Genomic DNA, 25,432 nt, shown 5'->3' on the forward strand with positions numbered 1-25,432 from the left:
GGTGTGCTGGTAACCCGCTTCACATCCTTGGTTACTCTGTCTTCCTCTTCCCATGGAAAGCCAGGGCATGGACTGTGGTTGCAGGATGTACTGGTGAAATGGCCTCTCTAGACGAGGTAGGAGAGAGACAGGCCTTCTTCTCAGAGAAAATCTGTCAGACTTCAGTCAAGAGGAACAGTCTCAAGGAGACGATAGCTGGAAATGAAGGAGGGTCAAAAAGAACAAGAGAGAGAATGAGGCCCTAGCACTACTCCAAATTTGTTAGGTACTGTTTTATTCTGAGTGGCCGGGGGAAGCTGTAGTGCTTCTCTGTAATCCACAAAAGATTGTTTGTGTTGCTATAAATAATTTAGGGTTTGACTAACAAGTCTTGGATCTTGCTGCCTCTCCTTTTTCTTGCTCAGAAGAAAGGCTCTTTAAAATAGGAAAGGAAAAAAAACAGTCAGTCACACTAGTCCTGTGTATTCACTGAATGCTTTTAACTCCTGCCTTTATTTCTCCCGCTCTTCTTTGTCTATGCTAACGATATAGAAAATGTGCATTATCCAAAACACATCCCTTCTCCTGCCTTCTTCCCTCAGCTGCTGTTTTTAAAATCAAGATCTTTTTTATATTTGAAGTAGTCTGAGGCAAATACAATTCCACTCTGCCACAGAGTCTTCTTTTTATTCTGTTTTCGTCTTTTCACAACACAAACGTGACTCCAGCCCTGAGAAATTCTTCTGGCTTTCTGGAGTAAATTCTTCCACTCCAGGAGTCTCCTTTGCTGGGGAATGGATAAAGACATTGGCTAAATCTAGAGTTTCTTTTATTTTTTTTAGCAACAGCTCTTTAAATCCCGGTTCTTCACACACAAGGTATAGGCCATTTTTCATTCTTACTTTGCATATTTAGTGTTTCCTATTCATCTTTTTAAGACTTTAACAAATACAGCCTTGCTTCTTTCAGATCCATCAGGTGGCTTTTGCTGAGATCTTTGGTTTTGCTCACAACTTTCTTTACATCAACCTGTAGTTCACCTCCTTCTCTAATTCCCCTTTCTTTATCAAAAATCTTTTGTTCTTGCTTGTAATTCTTTCCATCTCAGCTCTGACCTTCCAATGTGTTCAAGATACCTCGTTTTTCTCCGCAACCCCTGCCTGATGGTCACTCACTTCTCTGTTTCCCCTCATTTTTTCTCACACATGGAAGGCTTTTCCCAGAAGAGTCTGCAAGGCTCCTGTATGGTCCTTGTTGAAATCCTTTTGTGAAACACACTGCAGCTGCCTTTTTCTGGGCAGCAGACACTCTTGCTTTGTGCAGCAAGAGCTGGCCTCTGTGATAGAGAAGCAAAGCAAGCAGCAGGTGCAGGCTGAATGAGAAGCGTGGATCATAACGCTGTGGAGCAGAAAGACAGAAGTGCCACTGGATTTCCAGCTGAGATGCTGCCAGGGCCACTGGGGCACAGGGGGTTTCCAGACCCTCTTTGAAAGGTATTTCTGCATGGCTGCAGAAGCTGCTGCTAAGTAAACTGTGAGCCACTGAACATTATACTGGCCTTTGTAAAAGGATACTTGCTATATTTCCTTCCTGCTCCTCCAAAGTATTTTGGGGTCGTCTATGCACAATGGGATCAAAGATACTTGCTGTCTTTGAAGAACTCATGTAGCTGCCTCAGAAATCACCATAGAGATAGCACAGTGCAGCTGAAGATGTTGTAGGGGCCCAGCAGAGATGCTGTTAAGTCAGACAGTAGATTGAGGATTTAGGGGTGTTTTGTTTGGGTCTTTTTTTCATAGACCAGTAGAATTTACCAAAGGGGATGGAGTATATTTATGTTGCTGGGGAAAACTGGTTATCATCCTGTCATCTACAAGAAAGAGAGATGCTGAATTGGTTGTCATACTGAAGCACTTTAGGGGAACATCTTTAAGCCATTGTAGGTTCTAGAGAAGTAATTTTGCCTAAGCCTGTCTTTCTGAAGCGTGCCAAGAAATTAGTGAGAAGGACTATACAGGTTTTCTCTCAATTTTTATGATCCCTAACTTTAACCGCAAACCTGATGTATTTTTAATGGCTTCATGTTCTGTCTTTAGATCTCGAATGGATTTACCTGGCTCTCCATCACGGCTTGTATGCTCCTCCCAGCCAGCCCAGATGCTGTCCATTGATACTGGCCAGGCTGACCGGCAGGCAAGTGGTAGGATGGATGTGTCTGCTTCAGTGGAACATGAAGCCCTCAGCAATGCTTTCCGCTCAGTTCCACTCGCAGAGGAGGAGGACTTTGATAGCAAGGAGTGGGTTATCATTGATAAGGAGACAGAGCTGAAGGACTTTCACCCAGGTGCTGAGCCAAGCACCTCTGGAACCACAGATGAGGAGCCTGAGGAACTAAGACCTATTGAAGAGGGTGAAGAAAGAAGGCGCTTGGGGGCAGATGCTGCAGTCAGGCCGAAGACGCATGATGGACGAAGTCGGGGTATGCAGCCTGTAACTGAGGAGGACAGTTCCCACAGACACGAAGGACCTTCTCAAACAGTATCTGACAGTAAACACGAACAGCAGACAGGAAGTCCAGCCCACTCCCCCCTACATTCAGCACCAGCCATCCGACAAAGGAGACGAGAATCTGAACCTACTGGTCCTCAGAGACAGGTAAGATCCCTGGGTCTGTGTCTTGTTGCCTAGATAGCTAAGCCATCATCTTAGGAAACCTTAGCTGTGCTGGAGAAGCCTGTGATTCCAAGCATGGATGCTCTTGTGAAACTCTCTCTGACAGCGCTTGCAAATGTTGTGAACACCTTAGAAGTGCTCCCTATAGCTAGTAATTTTGTCCCCTACCAAGGACACGCTGTTCTCAAGGCCTTTCAGCCATTTTGGCACAGGGACAAGAGGAGAGCACGGTTGTGGGTATTTTTAATCAGTTCTCTTATTGCTTTCCCACGGTGTTTTGTTAATAACCACTTAGTTGTACAGAGGTGTCGCTAGCAACTCCTCTCCGTGTAGTTTCTCAGCAGCAACAGCGGTGTATAGCAAGAGAATACCCTCTAATCTAATCACATATCAGCACTGGGCAGGCCTGCAGCAATACAAATCGTAAAATAGCTCCCTGAAATTAAAATTTCTTCTAAATACCTTATAAAAAGCTCAGAGTAACCAGCGCACACATCCCATCGACCTTACTTCAATGACTGGTATTGTTGTTGCCAGGTATTTACTCACAGAAATGTTCTTTACCTACTGTTTTTTTTCCAGATAGTAGAGGGCTTTTTTTCTTTCAGTTTTGCTTTTTTTCCTGTGGTCCTCTGAAGATATAGAGAAATTCAGTTTTTAGTGGGAGGTAATTTATTAGATTACCTGGGAAAACATGATACACTGTTAGGCTCAGAGTTCCTCCATCATATCTAATCTTCATTTCTCAGACATTCATAAGAAGGCTGTCCCAAAGCGTTCACTGCAAGAGACAATAAAATTGTTCTCCTGAGGGCTTTTTTGTATTTGTATGTTAATGAAGACCTCTCGTGCGTGGGATCCATAAGTGCAGCAAAGACCAGGCGAGTCTCAGGTTGTGCACAGCAATACCTTCCTACAGCAGGCATTCGGGCAGTCTGCTTGTTGCCCTCTGGAAGATGATAACTCCATCTCCCGTTGCCTCTTGATCTTATTCTGTAAGGAAGTGTTCACTGGAGTGGAGCATGTTAAAAGAACATTTTTCCGTTCAGGCGTTGCCCAGATTCGTCTCTTCTCTGGATCCTGGGGAGGTACAAGATAAAAAGGGCTTAGTTTTGGCAGCAAAACATGAATGATACAATAAACTATATTAAAAGAATCAAACCAAATCCTTGCCTGCCAGGCAAGGTGTTCCTTGCTAAGGTGTACGAGACTGCAGCTTTTACAGGCAGGAGAGAAGTCGTGACAGCAGGCAGTACTGGGACTGTCCTGCTGAGCATGGAATAGTAGCCATACATGCTTCTCATGGAGGCTGCATCCGGTTGCAAGGTGGAGATATTTTCTGTGTGAAGCAAATATGTTAAATACCCCAGATATCTAGAGATTGGAAGGTTTGGAGAGGGTCCGTGTCTGAATTTGCTGTCTGTACACTTATTAGGCCTGTGCAAGATCTGCAAGATGCAATGAACGTGGTAAGAGCCAGTTGGTAAGAACCTGCTGTAAGAACCAGCAGGGACGCAGTGACATATGTAGCGTAGCTAAAGAAGACTGGAGGTATCTTCTTGGCCATAGCACGTAATACAGCTGTGTGAAATGACTGGGGGAGTTGGGTATGATGCAGTATGAAGGCTGCTTATCACTTCACAGTGATACTTAAAAAGCAGGCGAAAAAGGTAAATTGATGGGATTGTGGGTGGTCACTGCTAATGCATTAGACAGCCTTGGTTCTCTAGCAGACTGCACATTTTTTTGCTCCTGTGTTCTGAAATGCCCTCTAGTTACTCCTGGGCCTCGCTTTGTACATGCAGACTAACACGGGACTTCGTTGGCTGGCCGGTATTTAGTTGTGCTTCCTTTGATGTCTGGCTCCTTCGGTTGCCTCTATATATACAGCTTTGCAGTGATATTCTTCCATTTGCTTTCACAAAACCAACTGCTAACTCTCCAAGGAAATATTACTTGGTGCATAAAGGAAAGCAGAAGCCTCTTCTCTTCAGGTACAGCAGAGATGGAAGGACAGTTGGTTAGGACACTAATAAGAAGTCAACCAAGGGCTTAACTAATGAAAATACTGAAGGCCGCACTACTAATGAGAGATGTTTCCTCTAGCTTAGGCTTGGGCTTCCTCTCAGTTTGATTGAAACTGTAATTAGATAGTGTGTGTGAGTAAATCTTCCTTATCTTTGAATATGAACTGAGTCTTTAAGATACGTAAATATGTCTCTAAATGCAGAACTACTATGACATGCAGGTCATAGGCCTTCTTGTACAATTTGGGACCTCATTCTGGTCTCCCGAAAACTGGTGATCATCTATTCATGTCAGTAGAATGCTAACTGAGAGCAAGAGGTTGGAAGGGACCTCTGGAGATCATTTAGTCCCACCCTGTGCTCCAAGATGGATGAACTAGAGCAGGTTGGTCAGGACAGCGTCCAATCAGAACATCTCTGAGGACGGAGGCTCTGCAGCCTCTCTGGGCAACCTGTTCCAGTGTTCAATCACCCTTACAGTAAAAAAACTTTTTTCTTATGTTTAAATAGAATTTCCTGTATTTCAATTTCTGCCCATTTCTTCTTGTCCTTTCATTGGGCACCACTAAGACGAGCCTGGATCCATCTTCTTTTTCCCATCAGGTATTTATGTATGTTGACAAGAGCCCCCCCTGAGACTTCTCCAAACTAAACAGTCCCAGCTCTTTCAGCTTTTCCTCAAATGAGGGGTGTTGCAATCTCTTCATCGTCTTTGTGACCCTTTGCTGGACTGTTTCCAGTATGTCCTTGTCTCTCTTGTACTGGGCAGCTGGAACACAGCATTCCAGGTATGTCCTAACCAGTGCTGAGCAGAGGGGAAGGACCACCTCCCTCAGCCTGCTGGTAACGCTCCTCCTAATGCAGCCCAGGAGGCTGTTGGCCCTTTTTGCCACAAAGGTACCTTGCTGGCTTGTGTTCAGCTTAATGTCCACCAGGACGTCCAGGTACTTCTCTGTCCAACTGCTTTCCAGACATTTGGCTCACAGCCTGTACTGTTCCTCCCCAGGCGCAGGACTTTGCACTTCCCTTTGTTGAGCTTCATTAAATTAATTTTTGCCCATTTCACCAGCCTGTCCATGCACCTCTGAATGTAAGCACAACCCTCTGGTGGGTCAGCCACTCCTCCCCGTTTTGTATCATCTGTGAACCTAGTAAGGGTACGCTCTGTTCCATTATCCAGGTCATTATTGAAGTTGTTAAACACTAGTGGCCCCAGTATCAACCCCTGGCTACACCACTAGTGACTGGCCTCCAGCTGGGCTTTGTTTCCCGAATCACGGTGCTCCGAGCCCAGCAGCTCAGCCAGTTTTCAGTCCAACTCGCTGTCTACTTATCTAGCCCATATTTCATCATTTTGTTTATGAGGATGTTATGGGAGGCAGTGTCAGAAACCTTATTAAAGTTGAGGTAAACAACCTCCCACTTAGTCATCTCATCCCAGAAAGCTATCAGGTTCATCAGGCATGATTTCCCCTTCATATATCCATCCTGACTGCTCTCAATCACCTTCTTCTCCTTCATATGTTTGGAAATGGCTTTCAGGAGGATTTGCTCCATGACCTTTCCAGGCTGACCAGCCTGTAGTTCTTCAAGTTACCCTCATTTAGAACTCAGCTATTTGTTCAAATGTATGAAGTAGGGAGGTGATTGTCCCCCTGTACTCAGCACTGGTGAGGCTACACCTCGAGTATTGTGTCCAGTTTTGGGCACCTCAATCCAAGAGAGATATCGAGGTGCTGGAGAGAGTGCAGAGGAGGGCAACGAAGCTGGTGAAGGGCCTGGAAAACAAATCCTATGAAGAGCGGTTGAAGGAGCTGGGACTGTTTAGTATGAGGAAGAGGAGGCTGAGGGGAGACCTCATCACTCTCTATAACTACTTGAAAGGACACTGTAGAGAGGTTGGTGCTGGTCTCTTCGCACAGGTAATTAGTGATAGAACGAGAGGGAATGGGTTAAAGCTGCAACAGGGTAGGTTTAGACTGGACATTAGGAAAGAATTCGCCACAGAAAGAGTGGTCGGGCATTGGAATAGGCTGCCCAGGGAGGTGATTGAGTCACCATTCCTAGATGTGTTTAAGAGACGTTTAGATGTGGTGTTGGGGGATATGATATAGGGAAGAACTTTGTAGAGTAGGGCAGATGGTTGGACTCGATGATCCCAAGGGTCTCTTCCAACCTGGATGATTCTATGATTCTATGAATCTGTTGGAAGAAAAATGTAGTGCAAGTGTGAGGGATGGTGGTGTCCTCGTGAAAACGTGTGGGTGTAAGAGGGAGCACAGTATGAACGGATGCTGCTGTGGGAAAAGTCGAGTACAGAGGAGGCTCTGAATAGCCTGGGGGAATTTCTCACCCAAATATTCTCAAGTATTAGATATCTTCCAGTTTCAGCTGACAAGAAGACAGCTGCAGTGGAGCGTAGACCTCATGGGAAGCCCTGGTACAGAGGGAGAACAGGTCTGTCGGGCTATGTCCTGTTCGAGCCCTTCTGTCTGTGCACCGCTCAACACGGCAATGAGCACCCAGCAAGCCGTTTTAACAGAGCTCTTAGGGTTTACTTTAATGTGTGCATTTTAAGAATGTACTAATAAATCTCTGCTCGTTTTTATGCACTAGCGTGCAGATAAAGCTATAGAAATAGCTAAAAATGAGTAGGGAAAAAAGATTGGACCTGCGCTTCCGTTTACTTATTAATCCTGGCATAGCATTGCTGTTATTGTTGGAAATCATTTATATCCACACCTAGCAGTATAATTTAAAATCTGTCAAGTTCTTAAATCTGCTGAGTAAATTCACTGACACTTGACAGAGATGGCAACTTACTGCTGCCTTCTGCACTGGAAAAAAAATACAAATATTCATGCATTTATGAGTTTTAGCAATTACTTCTGACTTTAGGTCTGTGCAGATAGGTATTTCTTGACTCTGAATCTCCCTTGCTGCTAGTGCAGTTGGCATTGAACAAAATGTTTTGAGACTTGCCTGCCTAAAACATGCTTGTCCAAATGATATTGCATATAAAAAACACAAGAAAAGTGAAGCAGTAGTGGGAAATTATGTTAACGCTTCCTTAGCTATTCTTGGATATATTCTGCAGTGTTCAGGGAGCTTTTTACTTACACCGTGTCTTACAGTCCCATTTCCCAGAGCCAAGAGTTCTTCTTTTAGAAAAGGTCCCAATGTGAAGAGGCACTGGTGTATTTCCTCACCAACTTAGCTGTGTAGTTAGAATCACTCTTAAAAAAACCTCCCTTGGTGCTCTATTAAGCCTCTTTTCTCCCCCCAGCCAGCCTCTAACAGCCAGGAGAACGTCACAGATGGACTTATTTAAAATTGTCCATGTTTTGACCCTGAGAGGGTAGCAGCTGTGAAGCTTATGAGTCCTTCTCAACCGTACCCCACCATTGGCGTCTTTGCTAAGAGTTTACACAAGGATGTTCAGTGTGAAAACTGGTGTTGGTAATACCAAGGGTAGGACAGGAGGTAGTCAGAAGCACATTGAACAGGCTGCCTGGGCCAGCTTCACCTGGGAGCCCAACTTTATCTATAATCACTGGTTTTCTCCTGTAAAAAGCTGCTCTGCGACCCTCACTCAGCCGAGAAAACATTCTCTGTTCTGGTGCTGAGCCCACGTGCTCCTGAACTTCATCACTGCCTCATCTGAGGGATGCTGTAGTTGTGATGTTGCCTGATACCTTTGGGACAAGCACAGCTGGTCAGGGGATGACCACTTCAGCGACCCCAGTATGCTGTTCTCTTCCTCCATTGATTTGAGTTGGTGATGATTATTCCTTGGAAAGGGACACGGAGACACAGGAGAGGACTGCCTCACAGCAAGGACAGGGCTCTAGTGTTTTGGGTGATCTGTGCTGCCTCTTTGGTTCGCGTGGTGTAGAGCCCTGGGTTACCCCAGGTCTCTTACCTGGAGAAACTCTGATTTGCGCTGAAGACTAAGAGCTGAGCAGGGCTTTCTCTGGATTAAATTTTGGGCCCAGTGGCCTCTGTGGCCTCAGACCCTGGAGCAGCAATGAGGGAAATCCTTGGCACTCCCAGAGTGCCTATACTATAGACAGCAGGAGAAGAGGATGGGAGCTACTACTTCACTGTCTTGGAGGCAGAAAGAAGAAAAGCTGGGCTGAAATAATTGAGAAACGGGTAGAAGCAAAACACAGCAGGCTCTCAGGTTTATAACCCTGGGCAGAGGAGGTAGGCTGGGGGAAGAAGGTGGCAGGGAAAATGAGATATGAAAAGGTGCTGTGTCTCTTGGTTTCCTTTCCCTTCCACAGCATAGTCTGTGGGCTGTTCTGAGGGGACATGAGGGACCATTTCTCAGCGGTGAGAAATGGGCATTTGCAGAAGAGGGGCAGACTGCCGTTGCCCCTCACTCCGTGTAATTCCCATTGAACTTCACTTAGTGCCTCTTGTAGATGATGCAATTCTTTGACATTCAGCTCCTCCGGCTTCCCTCCACATGAGAAGAACTTGCCAGCAGATGGAGAAGGATGTATGTAGAGTTGGCCTCTGTCCTTTGTGCTCTTTTAGATTCAGGATCCCTGTCCTTCCTTGTGTTAGGAATAAAGGATCAGCAAAAGGGTGATACTGTAAGAGAAGTAATGCTCAGGTATTCTCGTTATATATATACAGGTCAAAACAATCAAAACTTTAAGCTCAGTAGAAATTCCTAATTACGTTTTATGTTCTTTAAAATCTATTGAGCTCTATCAACATCACATTTTTCGGGGACTTCACAGGAGAGGTCTCATACTGCTCCTGTCCACACAGGCCTGATGGAAGCTGGTCCAGCCTGTTTGCTGCCAAGGGCAAAAGGATAAAAGGGGGCAGCACCTCCAGCATTGACTGCGTAATTTAAGCATTAGAGCGTCAGTGAAGGAAAGTGGTGTGTCTGTAACCTCAGCTTCAGCCAGGAGGCAGCAATACCTAAGTGCATTTGCTGGTGGGGTGTTGCAATTTGCCCCTTCATGGCCTGGGCAGGTACTTGATCCTGTGCTGCAAAGGAGATCCATCTGGATAGTTGATGGAGTGATCCTTTTTGATCTGAGAAGTCTTCACCATGTTGGGATGATGTATACATTGGAAATCATACAATATGCCGAGCCCAAAGACGGAGCAAAAAGTAATGATAATAATAATTCCAGTATACTTAGTTGTGCAGTCTACAAACAGTATACCCAGGACTGAATTTCTGCTCCATCTACGCAAAGAAGAGATTGTTGTCTTTATGAGAAATTAGTCCTGCTGTCTAGAATTTCTTTGTCTCTCTCAAATACTCTGTATGACAGCATTGCATTATTATCATCTGAGAGTCTGATCTATGCAGTGACATGCAGTAAATTTAGGACTGTGAATAATTGCTTTTCACATTTAATGCCCACCGCGAGCTGAGTAGTTCTCAGATACTTATGAAGATAAGATACCTGCCTCAAAGCACTGCAAAGAGATTGAAGGTGACAGCAAAGAGATGAGTCTGGATGAAGTTCAGCTCTTTTTCTCGTATCGTTTGCAAGGGCAACATCTCTAGGAAGGTAAGGAGAGCAGTGTTGGCTTAAGAAAATACAGTATTGCCTTTTCACATTTCACAATTACATTTTGAAACCTGCAGAGACTTCCTGAAAAGAAGTGCAGCACGAGGAAGGGAATCTATTTCTAAAGAAAAATGTAATTCCAGGAAAAATGGTCTGGTTTTGGAAATTGAGGTTGCTGACCCCTGTGAAAGGGCAGGTTTCGTAGCAGAGGTGGAAAGGGGAGGAAGGGTGAAGGCATTTTCAGGGTGAAGAATCTGAAGTTGCTCCCGTAATGCCTCTCTCTTCCGTTCAGTGCGTAAAGGGAAGGTAGGGACTGTGATCTCATCCTGGCACAAGCTGTCCTCTGTGAGTATACTTTCCTCCCTCTCCTGGCCATCCCAGGATCACAGAAGCAGAAAAGGGGACCTAAAAGTGCATCTTCTCCTCATGTCCTCCTGTGGCTCTGTGTTTTGAATTTCTCACTGAAAGAATTCTACTCTGCCTGCCTTTCCAGCTGCTGCCTAAAACTGGAAGCATTAACACTCCCCCTGCAGGTACTCAATATAAAAGTATATCAGGAGGCCGTGAGTGTGAGAAAACTAAAGTCCACTAACAGCCCCCAAAGTTGCCCTTGCAAATCCCTGGGGCGAGTTTTAATGAGACTCGTTGAAAGAGCTTTTAAATACATGTAATCATTTTAGCACCAGGGATTTCACCTTTTTTCTTGTACACGTGGTTTCCAAGTGCGTTCAGAGTTTGACTGTTAACCTATGTGCAAGATGCATGAATAGCCTAGTGTCGTGTCAAGATGTGTGGTGCCAGAGGAACAGAGAGGTGAGGCGCGTGGCCTGAAGAGCCAGAGGACAGGGGACTGACACAGCAGAGCCTGACGCTGCTGGTGTCGCTCATGTCCGAGCGTGGCTGGGGAGAGCATGGCAGGCCCCCGGTAATGGCAGGCTCCCGTGGTGCCCGTAGGATCCCCGGGAATTTATAGACACAGAGCAGTAAGTTAAGCCCCGTGTAGAGCAAAAGCATTTTTCATCCGCCGGCGAAGATGTCTGCAGCATGCGCATCACAAACCAGGGGCGAGTCAAGTCTTTGCCTGACACCTTTTCCTCCACTCTTCTTGGTCTTTTTCAGTTGGAGGAGGACAGGCCTTCTCAGCACTCCCTCCCGAGGTACAGCCCCCTGAGAAGACTGGCGTCCTCCGTTTTCTCCTCCTCAACCCTGGAGACAGAACACTACCCTCACGTTGGTGGCACTTTCATACAGCGCAGCCGTTCGGCGGAGAGCAGCCCCGTGCGCATGCCCCACCGCAGGCACATGCCCCTCACGGCAGGAAACCACAGACTCATGCCTTCCGTCCTCCGCATTTCCAGGTCCCAGCTCCAGCAGGTGTGGGCCCGCTTCACACACAAAACATAGCCTGTTCAGGGAAGCAGCAGCCTCCATAATGCAATAATAGATCCCACCTGCCCACAATGTGTCACCACTTAATGCAATATTGAATCCCAGACAACACTGGCCTAAGGTACTGTAACTTCCAAAGCCCCTGCAACCAGACCCCACAGAGACTGAAAACATCTGCCTTTCTAAACCTCCCAGCAAACCTGGGCGAGGGGCGGCAGCATGGCCGAAGATGAGAACGCAGATGGTGAAGGTGTGATGTGTGACAGAGGTGGATGCCAGGGCTCATCTCAGAGACTCGCTGGCGTGTCCTGCAGCCTCGGGGTAGGAAGTGCAGGGCTGCCTCACTGAACACATGCAATCGAGCCACAAACATTGTCAAATTATGACTGGAGTGGAGAGACCGTGGAGGTATTGGCAAGCGTTACTGAGCAAATCGGTTCGAGCATCTTTGTTGATATCTTACACTGGGCCAAATCTGTAGGCGGTTTTACTCCATCTAGATAGAGGCAGACTCCCACTGGAAGCTCACCTGAGGCAGGACCTCAGGGTTTATCCCTCTTGTGGAGTTACGATCATGTATCTCTTTGTTGCTTTGGCTTTGGAAATCCCTTTGCTTTTGTTGCGGTTTGGTTTCTGTCTCTCTGGCTTCGCCTCTGTTACGTGACAGTGGACCTGTTTGCCTGCTCTCCACTGCTAAGCTGCTCCAAATCTACCTGCCTTCCCCCAGAGGTGCTGACTGTCAAGAGCTGGATAGCAAGGATTTTCTTACTGATCCAGCTGTATATTGCGCTGTTTCCAAATTCCAGAAATTTTAGGCACCTGCAGCTTTTCAATGGCAGAGCAGCCCGGCTTCTTGGCCTTGTTTGGAAATGCCTGTGATCACAGATCTCACTCGAGAAATAAACCGGCCTCAGCACTTGGTATACAGAGCCCCTGGAGCCCTTGTCTAAAACTGACTTGAATCTCAGAGGAAAAGGGAGATCGAAGTTAATTTAAATTGTCACAAATACCCTTATTTCCCCAGGTTAGCGGTCGTACGTTGCCCTTCGCAGTGTAGCTGCAGTGTAACGCACCAGGCTGTATGAAGACCTTCTGTAGTTAAGTGAAAGTAGAAACTGCCTTCTATTGAAATGAGCCTTTGGTTCAGTCTTCTGGGAGAAGAGGCAGTATGAATATTAAAGAAGAAGGGGTTATTGCTGGTGCTCAGGGCTGTAGGAAAGTGCAAGTTCGAAGTAGAATACCCTGCAGAAAGCATATAAGTACAGGATGCAGATAAGGAAACATGGAACAGAAAGCTCAGGCAGATGTGAAAATGGCGTGGGATGAGTGTTGGAAGACAGATGTGACATGGAGATATTACTGCAGAGGTAGGGTGTTTCCAGTGGATTTCTGTAGGTATATCTGGCCTGCCTGAGGCTTTCGTAATATCACATTCACCCTTCTATGAGCAACTCCAGACAGTGCAACCCCAGATGGGATGGGTGGTGCTTTCTGAAGCTCGTCGGACCTGGGCCGGTGGGTCTGCATGCTACAGGACATGCTCAGGCAAACTGGGTGTGCAGGGCCTCCTGCCTGCCCACAGAGCATCCCGGTGGGTTCAGGGATGTAGATGGAGGGGACAACACACCCTCCTTGAGAAGATACGGCAAAGGCATGACCAGTCTCCTCCCACAGTCATTCTTGAATCGCTGACATCTTTTGATTTGCCCCAAGAACATGAGTGAACAGGACACTTCAGTGCCCAGCCAAAATTTTTTATCTGCAATTTGTTGATCAGTTTTATTTTTAAAAAAGGCAGTGGGCATTTCCAGAAATGCTTAGACTGCATTAACCAGTAACCTAATGCTATTTGGCAGCTCTTCTCTTGTCAAGCACAGAAACCAGAAAGAGCAAGGCTTTGCTTTTCTCAAAGTGACATGAGAAGGGATGATTTCCTTAAGTAGACTCTGCTCTGATGGGTTTTTTTCCCATGTTCGGTAGAGACTTTAATAGAACAGCAGATTCCAGAGAAAAAGGAATTTGGGAATGAAGTAGATTTAAAATCTTAGGTCTCAATAATTTTTAGTTCATCATCTCCAAAACACCGATGTTCACTTTTCAAGGTCAATTTTAGAAACGAAAGTTTCTATTGTTCTATTTTTTTAAAAATCAATTTTTAGTTTCGCCAGTGAGAAAAGAGAACAAACAGGGTAACTGGGTATTTATAAACTCTAGCCTGACTGTTTCAAATAAAAACAATGACTAGCCGATAAGTAGCTCCATACATGAAATTTAAAGGGCAGTAATCTATCTAACGCTACTCATCATGGTTATACGTAGAACTGTTCCTTCCAAGTAAATTTGATACTGTTCCTCTTCTGAGTTCAAAAGTCTGATTGATAATGATCGATCTATATAGAGTTCAGTAAGACTTTCTTCTATTTAAAATTATTAATAAGTTGAAAAGCAACTAACCAAACAAAATGTGTTTATGTGTTGGTATCTCTTACAAGTGGGGACGTTTCTCATGAGGACTCCTGGTCTCCTACCCTTAGTTCAGCGCTGTTCCATGCCCCTAGTGCCTGTCAAGAAGAAAAAAAGACATCCCTGAGGAGAAGGTTTTCAGTGACAGGAAGACGGGTGGCTTGATAAAATCACAGTGGCAGGCCAGCTCTGCAGAAAGATCTGGGTGGCTTGATAAGTTGCTTGCGTTCAAACTAATTATTGCATTCGGCCAGGGACAAGGTCGTGTTTCGAGTACAAAGAATATAGGTCACACGCACAGAGTGGGAGAAACTGTGCCCTGGGAGATGCTGTCTCCCGGAATGAGGTGGGAGTTAGGGGAAATAATTAGCTGCATGTGAGTTCTCATTATGCTGCTATAGCAAAAAAAAAAAAAAATTAAATAAATAAAAAAAAGTCTTCTTTGATGTATCAGCAGATGAAGTGTGAAATGAAGATGTGAGCAGAGGGGAGATCTTTTGTATTGGTGAGCTCACCACCAGACATCATATCCAAGTCTTGTATGGAAATTTTTTTTTAAAAAGATTTTCAAAACCTAAAAAAAAAGGAGAGTTGAAACGAGAATTGTTCGATTCTGTAAAACCTGCCTTGTAGAACGAGCTTGAAGAAATGCAATCTGTCATTAAAAGACAGAACTAAAAAGTGACACGATTGCTGTTAGGAGTACGTGCCTGAAAAGAGCGAGATGGGTTTTTAAGCTGCCAGGCAAAGATATATGGGTCTACGGACTGGAAGATAAAGTAACACAGGTCAAAGTAGAAGCAAAATGCTCATTTTAAAGACACGGGTGGGTTGTAAACTGCTGAAATACATTATTAAAAGACATTGAATTCTTTGCTGTTCAGATTCTGTAAGGTGGGATACTGATTTCTAAACCGATCCTGTTAAACCATCAAATTTGGGCTCTATACCAGAATAATTGGACATGTTGCTGTCACCCGGGTTTTGGTGGGAAGTTTTATTTCATAATCAATATGGCTTTTAAAATCTAATTCTGAACAAATTAATTGGTGCTAATGGCTGGAATCCTGATGTTACAGTAGTATGCAAAGAGTATTAAAAACAGTCAATTTGCAGATTTTTTTAACATCTTCATCTAATACTGTAATAATTACTGTGGAATCCACATATTGTTGAGGAACAGTTGGCAAATTAAAGAAATGTGAAAATAGCTTTCCTTTTATATCTATGGAAATGTAATAAATTAATATTAAAACTAGTTACAGTGCAATTCTGAAACAACTCTGTAGATTACATTTATATTGCATTTATTTATTGTGTTTCATTTATAATGATTGCAATTATAAATGTAAATATGTCCAAAATCAGTTGTCAAAAAAAAAGACCCCAAACACCTAGAAAGCTCAAAGGAAGTGACAAGCAGCTGTTTCCCATTGAAGGCAGAGTTTTCGTGGTCAAGTTAGGGGAATAGAAGTACTGGGTCTCTAAGAGGTACCCTCCTACCCCCATCCAATCCAGCCCTTCCAGCCCTTTCCCCTTTGCCAGTGCTGGTGTCCATGTGGCTGCATGGACCTGCATGGGGAGAAGGAAATGTGTTCTCAGCTTCGGTTCATTTCCTGCTTTGTTTCCCTGTTCATTTACACAACTGACAGCGCTGGAAAGCCACCATCAGCAGGGAAAAAACCGACTGATGGAGGGCTGTCGACACAAAAAGCGATCATGGGGCTATGTTCCAGTTCCCCTGGTTATTTTTCCTTTTATGTTTTATAAGGTTCCTTATCAGCTGGGGAAAGTCAGTGTAAATCGATACTAGTGAAATAAAGTTCCCTGGCAGCACCCGACTCTTAGGCAAACCGTGTTCCATCAGAAGGGTCCAAGAACAGGGTTTGCATCCTGAAAGAAATGTTCTTGGTTTTACTTCCCATTGTACATAGCACTTGTTCTCCTCGGAATCCAAAATGAGGATTGAAATGAGCATTTGTCACTCCTTTACAGAGATCATCAGCATCAGAAGGACAGGTGGCTGTTGCTAGGATCTCATGCTCTACTTCAGTGAGCAAATGCACATCAGTTGTATATACATACAAAAGCCATCTTTTTATATCTTGGTCTCTTGGTTCCTTTCACCTTCTTTCTATGCAGAACGGGAGATGTTTCCAATTTGTCACTCTCTCCCCAGCCTCCTTCCCACAGAAGGAGCTAGTGAGATGTGACTTCTGTAAAAATGTTACTGTAAATACTTGGGTTCAGCTAGCATGAATTGGGTACATGTAGTTATGCCGGCACACGTTCACTTTCTGTGTAGAGAAGGTTCTGGTGGGAGGGGGTTGACTGAAGATAAGCTGTTCTGGTATGAACCTGACTTTGTCCACCATTCCCATACTTTTTTGCTAGTGTTGATGGGCAGGTAAGTGGAAGAGTTATGTTACATCACCTCTTTCACTGTTTAAAGTCTCTTTTGTTACAGTGATGACAGAGTTTAAGATACAAATGCCCTCTAAGACAGCCATATGGGTGATATGATCCCATCCCTATGCTACCTCTTCATGACGAGAAGTATCTCTTGCTCTTTCACTCCTTCTCTTTGTCTGAACCTGGACATCGTTGTGGTCCAGGCTGCTGCAAGATTGTTGCTCTGAAAGGGACAAACTGGTCCAAAAGTTGCATTTGTTGGGCTAAGTGTCTTTGTGGTTCCTAGAGACTTCCAACCTGGCCTGATGCTTTCCTTTCCGCATCACCGATGTTGACTCTGAGACCCCTTCAGCTATTTTCCTGTAGTTCGTGTGGTGTTTCTTCAGGGGTCCCCAAGGACAGAGGAGGATCAGCCCACCTCAAATCCTGTGTCCAAGTGACTTTTGAAGAGCGTGTAGGAAGCAGCTCCAGCTGCCTCTCAGTTGCTAAGTACTCAGCTGAGGATGAGGGTTTGAGCACACCTTCTCCCTTCCAGTGCTGGGATGCAGCAGGGCACCAGCTGAGCTGGGGAGGGTGTTGCCAGCTCCCCAGCCCAAGATGAAGAAGCTGTACTTGGCCAGTTGGCCTCCAGACTGGATTTGAGATAAGGCAGCTGGCTGCAGGGCTGGCTGACATTCTCCTCTGGGATCTCATCCATTGCTCCGTAAGCAGAGATATTGCTGCTCAGCTGCCACCCAGTTAGCTTATGGTTCAATCTGAATCTGGGTGCAAGAACCACAGTGGTTAGGTGTAGCCCTGCGCTGTTGGTAGGCTTCACATACAATGTGATGAGAAGGTAGAACCCCCTCATCTTCACCTGATGTGAGAAGCTCTCTTAGATCTGGTTGCCTCTTTGTTCCCCTTTGCCTATCCCATCTCTTCGCTAGGTGACAGAACTCTTTTTTACTCCATCCCAGTTGCCAGTGCGGGTCCCACTCAACGCAATCACCTGCCCTCCTGGTCTACCTCCGTTGCCATATGTGATATCTCATCCCTCGCATCCTTATCGCATCCCTGGGTACCCGCACTAACTCCTGCCTTTGCCGTTCCCAAGAATCTGTGAGGTTTGCTTCCTGCACCAGTTTCCTACGCATTGCGTATCTCATGTGGCACCATACAGTCCCTGCGGCACTTTGATCAGCCTCTTGCCTTCCCTCCCTCTGCTTTCCTTGGAGGAGACAGTGAAAACCGGCACATTTTGGCACTTGGAGCAGTCTCAGCTCTATGTGGAGTCTGTGTGAGGAATAGTGATCGTGTTGTTTAGAGGCAGTTTCATTTCGGAGATGATAATGAAAGATACCCTCCATTTTCAGGACTGTTTCAGGTGTTTCAAATCCTGGAATCTTTGGGACTTAGAAAACTCCCCCAAATTGCTGTGTACATGAGCAGCTAAATTTAGAGAGCTGGAAATGCTTTCCCTTAAGACACAGCTACCATCTGTGGTTGCAGACCGTGTAAATAGCTGGTTAAACACCGCTTCTATTGTTGTGAGCTTGTCTCTAAGTTCCATTTAAATTGATGCCTGGTCTCTGTGAGTGAGAAAATGTCTCAACTCCAGTTGCAAACAGTACAAGCTCTTCCAACTGGATGTTTTTCGAGCTGGTAAAATTGGCTATCCCCTTTCTCCAGCCTGGGAGTTGCCAGAAGGGGATCCAAATAAAAATATAAATAACTAGGGTATTTCCAACAACCAGGACGGGGCAATTTTAAGTGCGAGAGACGCTTTGTTCGTTAACTCTTAACTTTAGCTCACTGGTGTTTCCTCTCATTGCCTCTCTTGTCTGGAGTTATCACAGAGTGGTGTTTTTTTTTCCCCCGAGGATTAGCGTTCCTGACTCTGACACGTACAATGACAGTTCTTCCCTGATCTGGCCTGTGCCCCTGGCATTACGCCATCGAAGTAGCTGCTTGTTTTAAACCAGCTGCAGGTTTCTTCTGCATTCCCACTTGGCAGCTGGCTCTCCCCAGCGCTCAAACCCGGGTGTTATATGAGAAGGGAGCGTGCCTTTAGGAAGCAGTCAACAATCTTTTCTCCTTTTTGAGGTGGAAAAAAAAAAAAAAAATATTGATTTTTGATGTATTTTTTGCGTATAGGACTTGTGCAAAGAGCCCTGTTGTTTCAAACTGATCGGCGATAATAGGGAAGGGTGTCCTTGGCAGCTTCCCTAGACTTCTGCCTTTCTTTTCCAAAGGTGACTAAAGCCAGTTAACATCCACCTTCTTTTCTAGCTCCTCTAGGCTATGAGCAATTCAAGATGAGACACAAAACAAATGTCATTTGGGAGATTGCTCTGCTCTGTGCTTCAAACATTTCTTTCCAAAGGGTTCGCTTTGGAGTGTTTAACTACCTCATTTGTCTTTTGTTTCATTAGCATCGCCAGGCTTGGGTACCATCTTTGTCATTGACTACACTGCCCCAAAGCCTACGGCCTCTTCTGAGAGACTTGATAATTTGTTTTGTAGTAGAAGTCTTCTGCGGTCAGATGGGAAACCAGGGCAAACACCTCGATTTAGCCTTTCCAGAGTTTATTCAGAAACACTAATAGTCCCAGTTCTTGTATCCTCCTATGGCCTCTTAACCCAAAAGGTCCCCAAGTGCTTTATTTTTCCTTTGAGTCACTTCCCCGCTGTGTGACATGGGGGCCACTGGAGGAAGTAGCAGCAAATAAAGCCTTTCCAGGATACGTCAGGATGAAGCCAGATGTGAAGAGTTTGATTGCAGAGAGAGAATTCCAGGAGGCAGAATATTATTTCATGATCTAGAAGTTGTCGGGACGGTGGGTGGGACCTCTATACCAAATACAACAAGTTATCATTGAGGCATTTCTTTGACTGCAAATCACCAGGAACTTCACTTGCTCTCTCGTGTAAAAATGCACTATTTGAATCTGGTGCTGTGTTCCGATGTAAATAAATTAAGGCCAGAAAACAGAACCATCGCTAGTTTAGCGCTCTATCGTAAAATAGCTCCACGGTAGGATGCACTGTGAGACAGAAGATCAGGAAGCATGGAAAGGTGTGTTCAGTCCTTCTCCTGTTCTCTAGTGTCCTTCCTCTCACACCTCCATCAGTTAATCTTCCATGATGTGGAACTTCAAGTGCCTGAGAGCGGCACAAGATTATTCTTGAAATATAAGGAGATTTTCTACTGCTCATCTGGAGGGATCGGTGACAGACAGCAACTGTGTTTGTCCAGTGGGTCTTCCATCCCTCCCTTAGGCGAGGTGGAGTCTCTGTGGTATCCAGTCATGTTTATATTACAGCCACATAATACTGCGTCAATGACCTAATTTATTTTTATTGTAAACTGCTGGGTTAAATGAATGACTCCTTTGATTAATTGCTGTCAGTGGACATCTATTCACGCCACTTTCAGAACTTTATTTGGAGCTGAGACCATTTTTACACTTTCACATTGAATAAGAAAGGGCTCTTTTATCCCAATCTATTCAAAAGAGAAACTTTTATTTTTATTTTTTTCTTTTCTCTTTTTACTTTGGTGACAAAGAGGAAAGAACTATTTGGAGATAGCTATTGTATATTTGTCTAGCTCTGCTTGGGTAACAGATGGGCTTCAAGAGGCTAGCTGAAGAAAATAAAGTTGTATTTCCTAGCGGGCAAGGTCTGAAGCCTTGGAAATCACGGACGATTTACAAACCCCTAAACTCCTGTTAGTGTTTAAAGTCAATAAATCACCCCATATATTTCTCAGCTGGAGAACGTGGGGTGCTTTTTTCTTGACCTGCTTCCCCCGTAGTCGCCAGCCCTCCCCAGGGTGACTGGAGGAGATTACAGCTTCTGGAGAGGCTGACCAAAGTAAGCTAGATGTGCTTCCTGATGTCACTCTTACCCCCAGGGTGATGTTGGGATGCTTTTTGCTGGAGCTTCCATTTCTGATTGTATGTATATTTCTATGTGTTCATGACCCACACGTGGAGCGTGAATGGCCACACGTGGTCATGCCCTTACAGAAGCGTTTCTGGACTGGTCACGGGCCACTTCACCCACGTCCAAGTGCTCAACAGGCTGTTGCAAAAGAACGAATCTGGGTTGGTTACAGAAGGTGGTGTCTGGTTCAGGTGGCACACTTGGCCTCCTTTAAACGCTGCAGATCTGATTTTGGCAACCTGGCCCAGCCCAGTTTTCTTAACTCGGTGTCTCGTAGCGTGCGTACCCCTCCATTCGCCATCAGCTGGTGGCAGAGTATTCTGGCGCTAGGAGCGGTGCTGCCATTTGGGACATCACTTGTTAGTATGCAAACACCTAATTTGGGTGATGTTTAAAACCTTAAATAAAATGTGTAAAGGCTGATCACTGCGGTACTGCCTTCCTTTTTGTTGCATCTTTGTACCGTGCGTTTTGTGGTTGGGTGGCTGTAACACACAGACCTGCGTTTGCAGTTCCACGGGAAGCGCAAGGATTAATTTCTGGGAAATGTTGCTAAGTCTTATTTGATGTATTGCAACTCCTTGTATTACACCTGCCATTGAAAAAAAAAATGATGTTACAATGAATGTACGTTTTAAACAAGCTGCTAAACATGTAACCTGGGGATTGGAGGCAATCCCCACTTTACATTCACTTGCATGTCTTCTAGTGTTTGAAAAGAAAATTGCTTTATGTTTGGAGGTTTTATTTTTTCATATGCAAAGTGTTTCAAGTCGGTTACCTCATCTAGTGCACTTGCCTCATAAGAATCCCCAGGGCTTCCTCCGACGACTCCAACAAGTTACTCAGTTTAATTATGAGTGCAATTAATTGATCTGGCAACATGAAGCGCAGTAATGACAAATTTCCTCTGAACAAGTCAGATAAGGAGGATTTCCGTGGGACTCTTGCCCCTTCAGCTTAGTCCTTCCTGAAAAAAAAAGCCAGATCAGGTTCTTAACGCAGCACTGCTGACTTCTGGTTATTTTTATGACTAAGGAAGATGTTTAGCTTTCAGAACCTCCTTCTTCTTCTTTCTTGCTGCTATTAAGTTGCCTTTACAATTAGGGACTAGAACAATTTTTTGAATTATCATTTCCTTCCACTTTGCTCGCCATTTCCCGAGTCTCTTCTGACTGATGAAAATGAGGTGGTCCCCGTGTCTGCTCAGACAGGGAGCTCTGCCTTGACTCTTGCTGGAGCCACCGGTGGGTGCAGAGGTGGGAAGCTAAGTGGCAGGCGTACCACCTTTACAGAGCTATTGCTTCCGTCCAAGACGCTAGGAAAACTGGCACAAACCTAACAACATGTGAAAGCACAAATAGGGAGGAGCAGAGCACTTACCCAGCATAGGACCGGAGTGTCCTATTTGCCTTGGTTTAAAAAAAAAAAAAAAAAATTTAAAAAGAGAAAAGGCTGTGGAGCATTTGTTTGATGGTAAGATGCTGGAAAGAACATCTCTCTGACATTTATGGTGCTGATTCTTGGAACGTGGAGGTCCTGCAAGCAAGCCTGGCAGCTCTAAGGCCCCTGCTACTTTTACCTCATCTGATGCTGGTTTGAAGAAAGAGCTGCTTCAGAAACTCAGATTCTAGGGTTTTTTTCCACTCACTGTTGTCAATCCTGCCAGATCTCCCAGTCCCAAACAAGCTTTAGTCTATGTTGGCAGAGGATAATGTCACTTCCAGGATATGCTAAGGTCCTGATAGTATCCAAATCAAAGCTGTTACAGGGAAGACCGGACTACGGCTCTTGCTCTCTGTGTGCCATCTGCATCTCTCAGGACTAAGGCCTCTTCCCATTCCCAATGGAGCAATTAACATCTTGTTGGGAACTTGATTTCTGCTTCTCGGACTTTCCAGCTCCCATGAAGAATCTCAGGGACCAGCATATCCTTCCTTTGCATTACCTTGTGTCACCGGTTAGACTTCTGTCACTGCTAAGCAGGAGAGAGTCCAAACCATATTTAACCAACTGCTGTTCAAGTGGGAGGTGAACGTGGGTTTCTGCAGTCATTGCTACCGAGAGGAGACAAAAGCTGTAGGTGACCTGTTGTGCTTCCTGGTTTGCTTGATAAACTTCATCTGCTGGGAATTGAGGTTGCTTGAAGCAGTGGATCTCAGGAAAGTCCCCTTCAAGCAGGTCTCCGGCATTCGGAGGCACAGCAGAAGGGCTTCCTGGGAATTACCAGAGGTCCTCATCGGCTGCTAGGGACAGAAGGTCTGAAGAAGCTGTGGAAGGTCGTCTCAGGGGGAGGGCAGCAGGGAGACAGAGGGGAAGCAGCCTGCTGTAGCTTTAACGGCGGTACTGAGTAGGGATCCGTTTGGAAGGACGTAGTTGACTGAAGGGATCCAAAGCTTGTTTTCCTTGAGTCTTTTTATTCTTCCTGTACCTAATCCCTTTAGAGCCTAAGGTTAACCCCTTTTTGTACTGCAATAACACTGTAATATATGCTTGCACTAATTCTTCTGGCACACCGAGCATGCAAGACCAATTTAAAGCTTTTTTCAGAAGAAAAACACTGTATTATTGTGTACATAGAAATATTGAGAGAGAAGTTGAATTCTGTCTCCTGTATAAAAGCATGCATTGATTACCTGTATGTAGACCATGCTGTAAATGCTGCAGAGTACTGTAAAATCCTACACTTGAAACCACAATGAACAGGCAATGTCATCAAAAACAAACGAAACAGAAGCTGTGCAATGGATTTTGTGCCTTTTTTAAATCCATGTATGTTAATCCAGACAATCGGGGAAAAAAAAAAAAAAGAAAAAAAAAAAAGAAAAAAAAAAAGCTTGTATACTACCAAAATCTTATTAAAGAATCGAAGGCAGCACCTTGGTGATGGCTGGGTTTTTTGTTTGCTTTCTTGCTTTGTTTTTTTACTCCCTTTGCTTTCCAGCTCCGGGGGGGGTGTCCTCTGCTCATCTTTGCCTACGTGGGAGCATCGGGCAGGGAGAGGAAGGGGCTCTGGTAGAACAGGGAGAGTTTAAGTATCGTTTACTAATGCGATCGCCGAAAACTTGCAGTTAAGACAGATGCGGGAATAGAAACAAAGTTCCGTGACTGTCGGAGACGTGTTTCGTGCACTTTGGGAAGGCCACGCTGTGAGTTCAATTTACATAAATTTAGGCCTGTCCCGATTTCGCTGACTTGAACCCAGTCATATCACAGCAGCGGGTTACAACTAGCCCCAGCTTCTGTAATTTTTTAGAGCTCTGCCTTGATGGTTACCAGCATCCAAACTGTCTAAACTTAAGCTAATACTGTTCAACGCCTATGAACACAGCAGAAACGGCTTATCACATTTCTCTTGGTTTCTCTACTCTGGGCATCTTCCCCTGGCTGGCAGCGCGGCATGCGTAGAGCCGGTGGGTGGCTCTCTCCCATCAGACATTTGACGAGGTGTTTAAGAACATCTAGTAGACCTCCAGGCCCTCCGCCTCCCCAAAACCTCCCTCAGGGAGATGGATGCAGAATTGTGGCTGTCCTGCAAGTAAAGTGCTCCTGCCTGGGCTGGTCAATGGATCCATCCATGCTCTGCCTTTCATGGTAACCATCTGAAAGCAGTCTCTGCTGGAGAGCGGCATGCGATTCAACCCCAGTTGCTGTTGGTCTGTCTGGGATCAGGTTGGAAGAGGAAACACAGTGATAGACTCTGTTTCTGTGGTGTGAAGTGCACAGTTACTAATTCAGTGTTTCTCTGGAAGCTGCTGGAGAGCGAGGCTGCGGGCAAAGGCTCTGGTACCTGTGGAAGGGGTGGTGGAAACTTTCCCCCTTGCAGGAGGAGCACGAGACCCCACCTCCTCGAAGGCAGAGAGCAATTTGTACAGGCAGGTGACGGGCTGGGAGGAAGAGCTAGGGTTAGGCTGTGTTCTGGGACTGACAGGAGGTTGTGCAGTGTGTGAGCCCTTTTTTTTCTCCTGGGAATTGTACGGATTGTCAGTTTTCTTCTGAGTCTGCATCTCGCAGGGTCCAAAGCCCATCTGCTCCATGCTGAACGCCTCAAAGTGTGTTTTATTTTGCCTCTGTAAAGCTGTTGGTATGTGGCAGATGTGCACGTCTGGAGAAGGATGCACTGATGCCATGGTGGTAACTGTGGTCTGAGATAAGGCTCAGAGCATGGGCTTAAACAGAACGGTAGATAGAAGAGTTGTGGCGTTTCCTGCTTTTATGAGTTAGGCAAATATTGTGATTTTTTTTTTCCTGTAACTGTTGTTGGGTTTGTTTTGTTTTTTTTTACAAATTAATGCATTTAAACTGTTTAAAACCAAGAGATGGGAGAGGAAAAAAAAAAAACCCACACCCAAATCCTACCGTCTAAGAGAAAAATGATTAGACTCGCACGGGAAGCTGGTCCCTTTCCCCCATGTCAGTGCAGAGCTGCTCAAGAGACCAGGCTTTTCTGGTGGACACCGGGCACGGCTCTGTGCTCTGCCACGGGGCCACAGGCGCAGGCAAGCTGTAGGTCTTCTCTGTGCCCTCATGAATCATGAGATCACCAGAAAGCCCTAGAGGCAGAGCGGGCACTGTCATCACTCTTCATTACCGTAGGGATCTGGGTAGAGTGGGGATGACTTGGCATGGGGCAGGACGTAGATGAGCACGTTGACAGGCTGGATGCCGGTACTGCTCCTGAAGCCACCAGCATGAGCCTGCTCCATGCTGCTGTCCGAGAAGAACATCTCTGGCTACATTCCTGGTTACAAGGAGACCTGGGAGCTTCTAATGCATGGTTGTAAACTTGCTGGAGCAAAGCGGAGGCTGCATCTTTGCTGATTTTTGCAGTATTTGCTGATTCTTGCAGTATTTGCAGCATCACTGAGGTGTAGGAACTTTACTGCTGCCCATATTGGGTGGTAGAGGTCTCCTCTGAGGACATCCCAGTGCCAACGATCCTGCTAATTTGAAACCCCACCAGTTTACAGTAAAGACAAACTCCCAGTCTCCACTTAGCTGTTCATAACCATAAGGGCA

The 25,432-nt window shown here is 45.4% G+C and overlaps 1 protein-coding gene across 1 annotated transcript in view; it reads left to right on the forward strand.

The window, feature by feature from the left end:
• TTBK1 (tau tubulin kinase 1) overlaps positions 1 to 25,432 on the forward strand; it is a 97,457-nt gene that overhangs the window by 64,909 nt on the left and 7,116 nt on the right. The window contains exon 13 of the mRNA XM_074168396.1: positions 2,076 to 2,634. Within this exon, the coding sequence (XP_074024497.1) occupies positions 2,076 to 2,634 (559 nt within the window). The remainder of the gene's footprint in view (positions 1 to 2,075; positions 2,635 to 25,432) is intronic.

Source organism: Numenius arquata, chromosome 2 (assembly GCF_964106895.1).
Source record: "Numenius arquata chromosome 2, bNumArq3.hap1.1, whole genome shotgun sequence".
NCBI lineage: Eukaryota > Metazoa > Chordata > Aves > Charadriiformes > Scolopacidae > Numenius > Numenius arquata.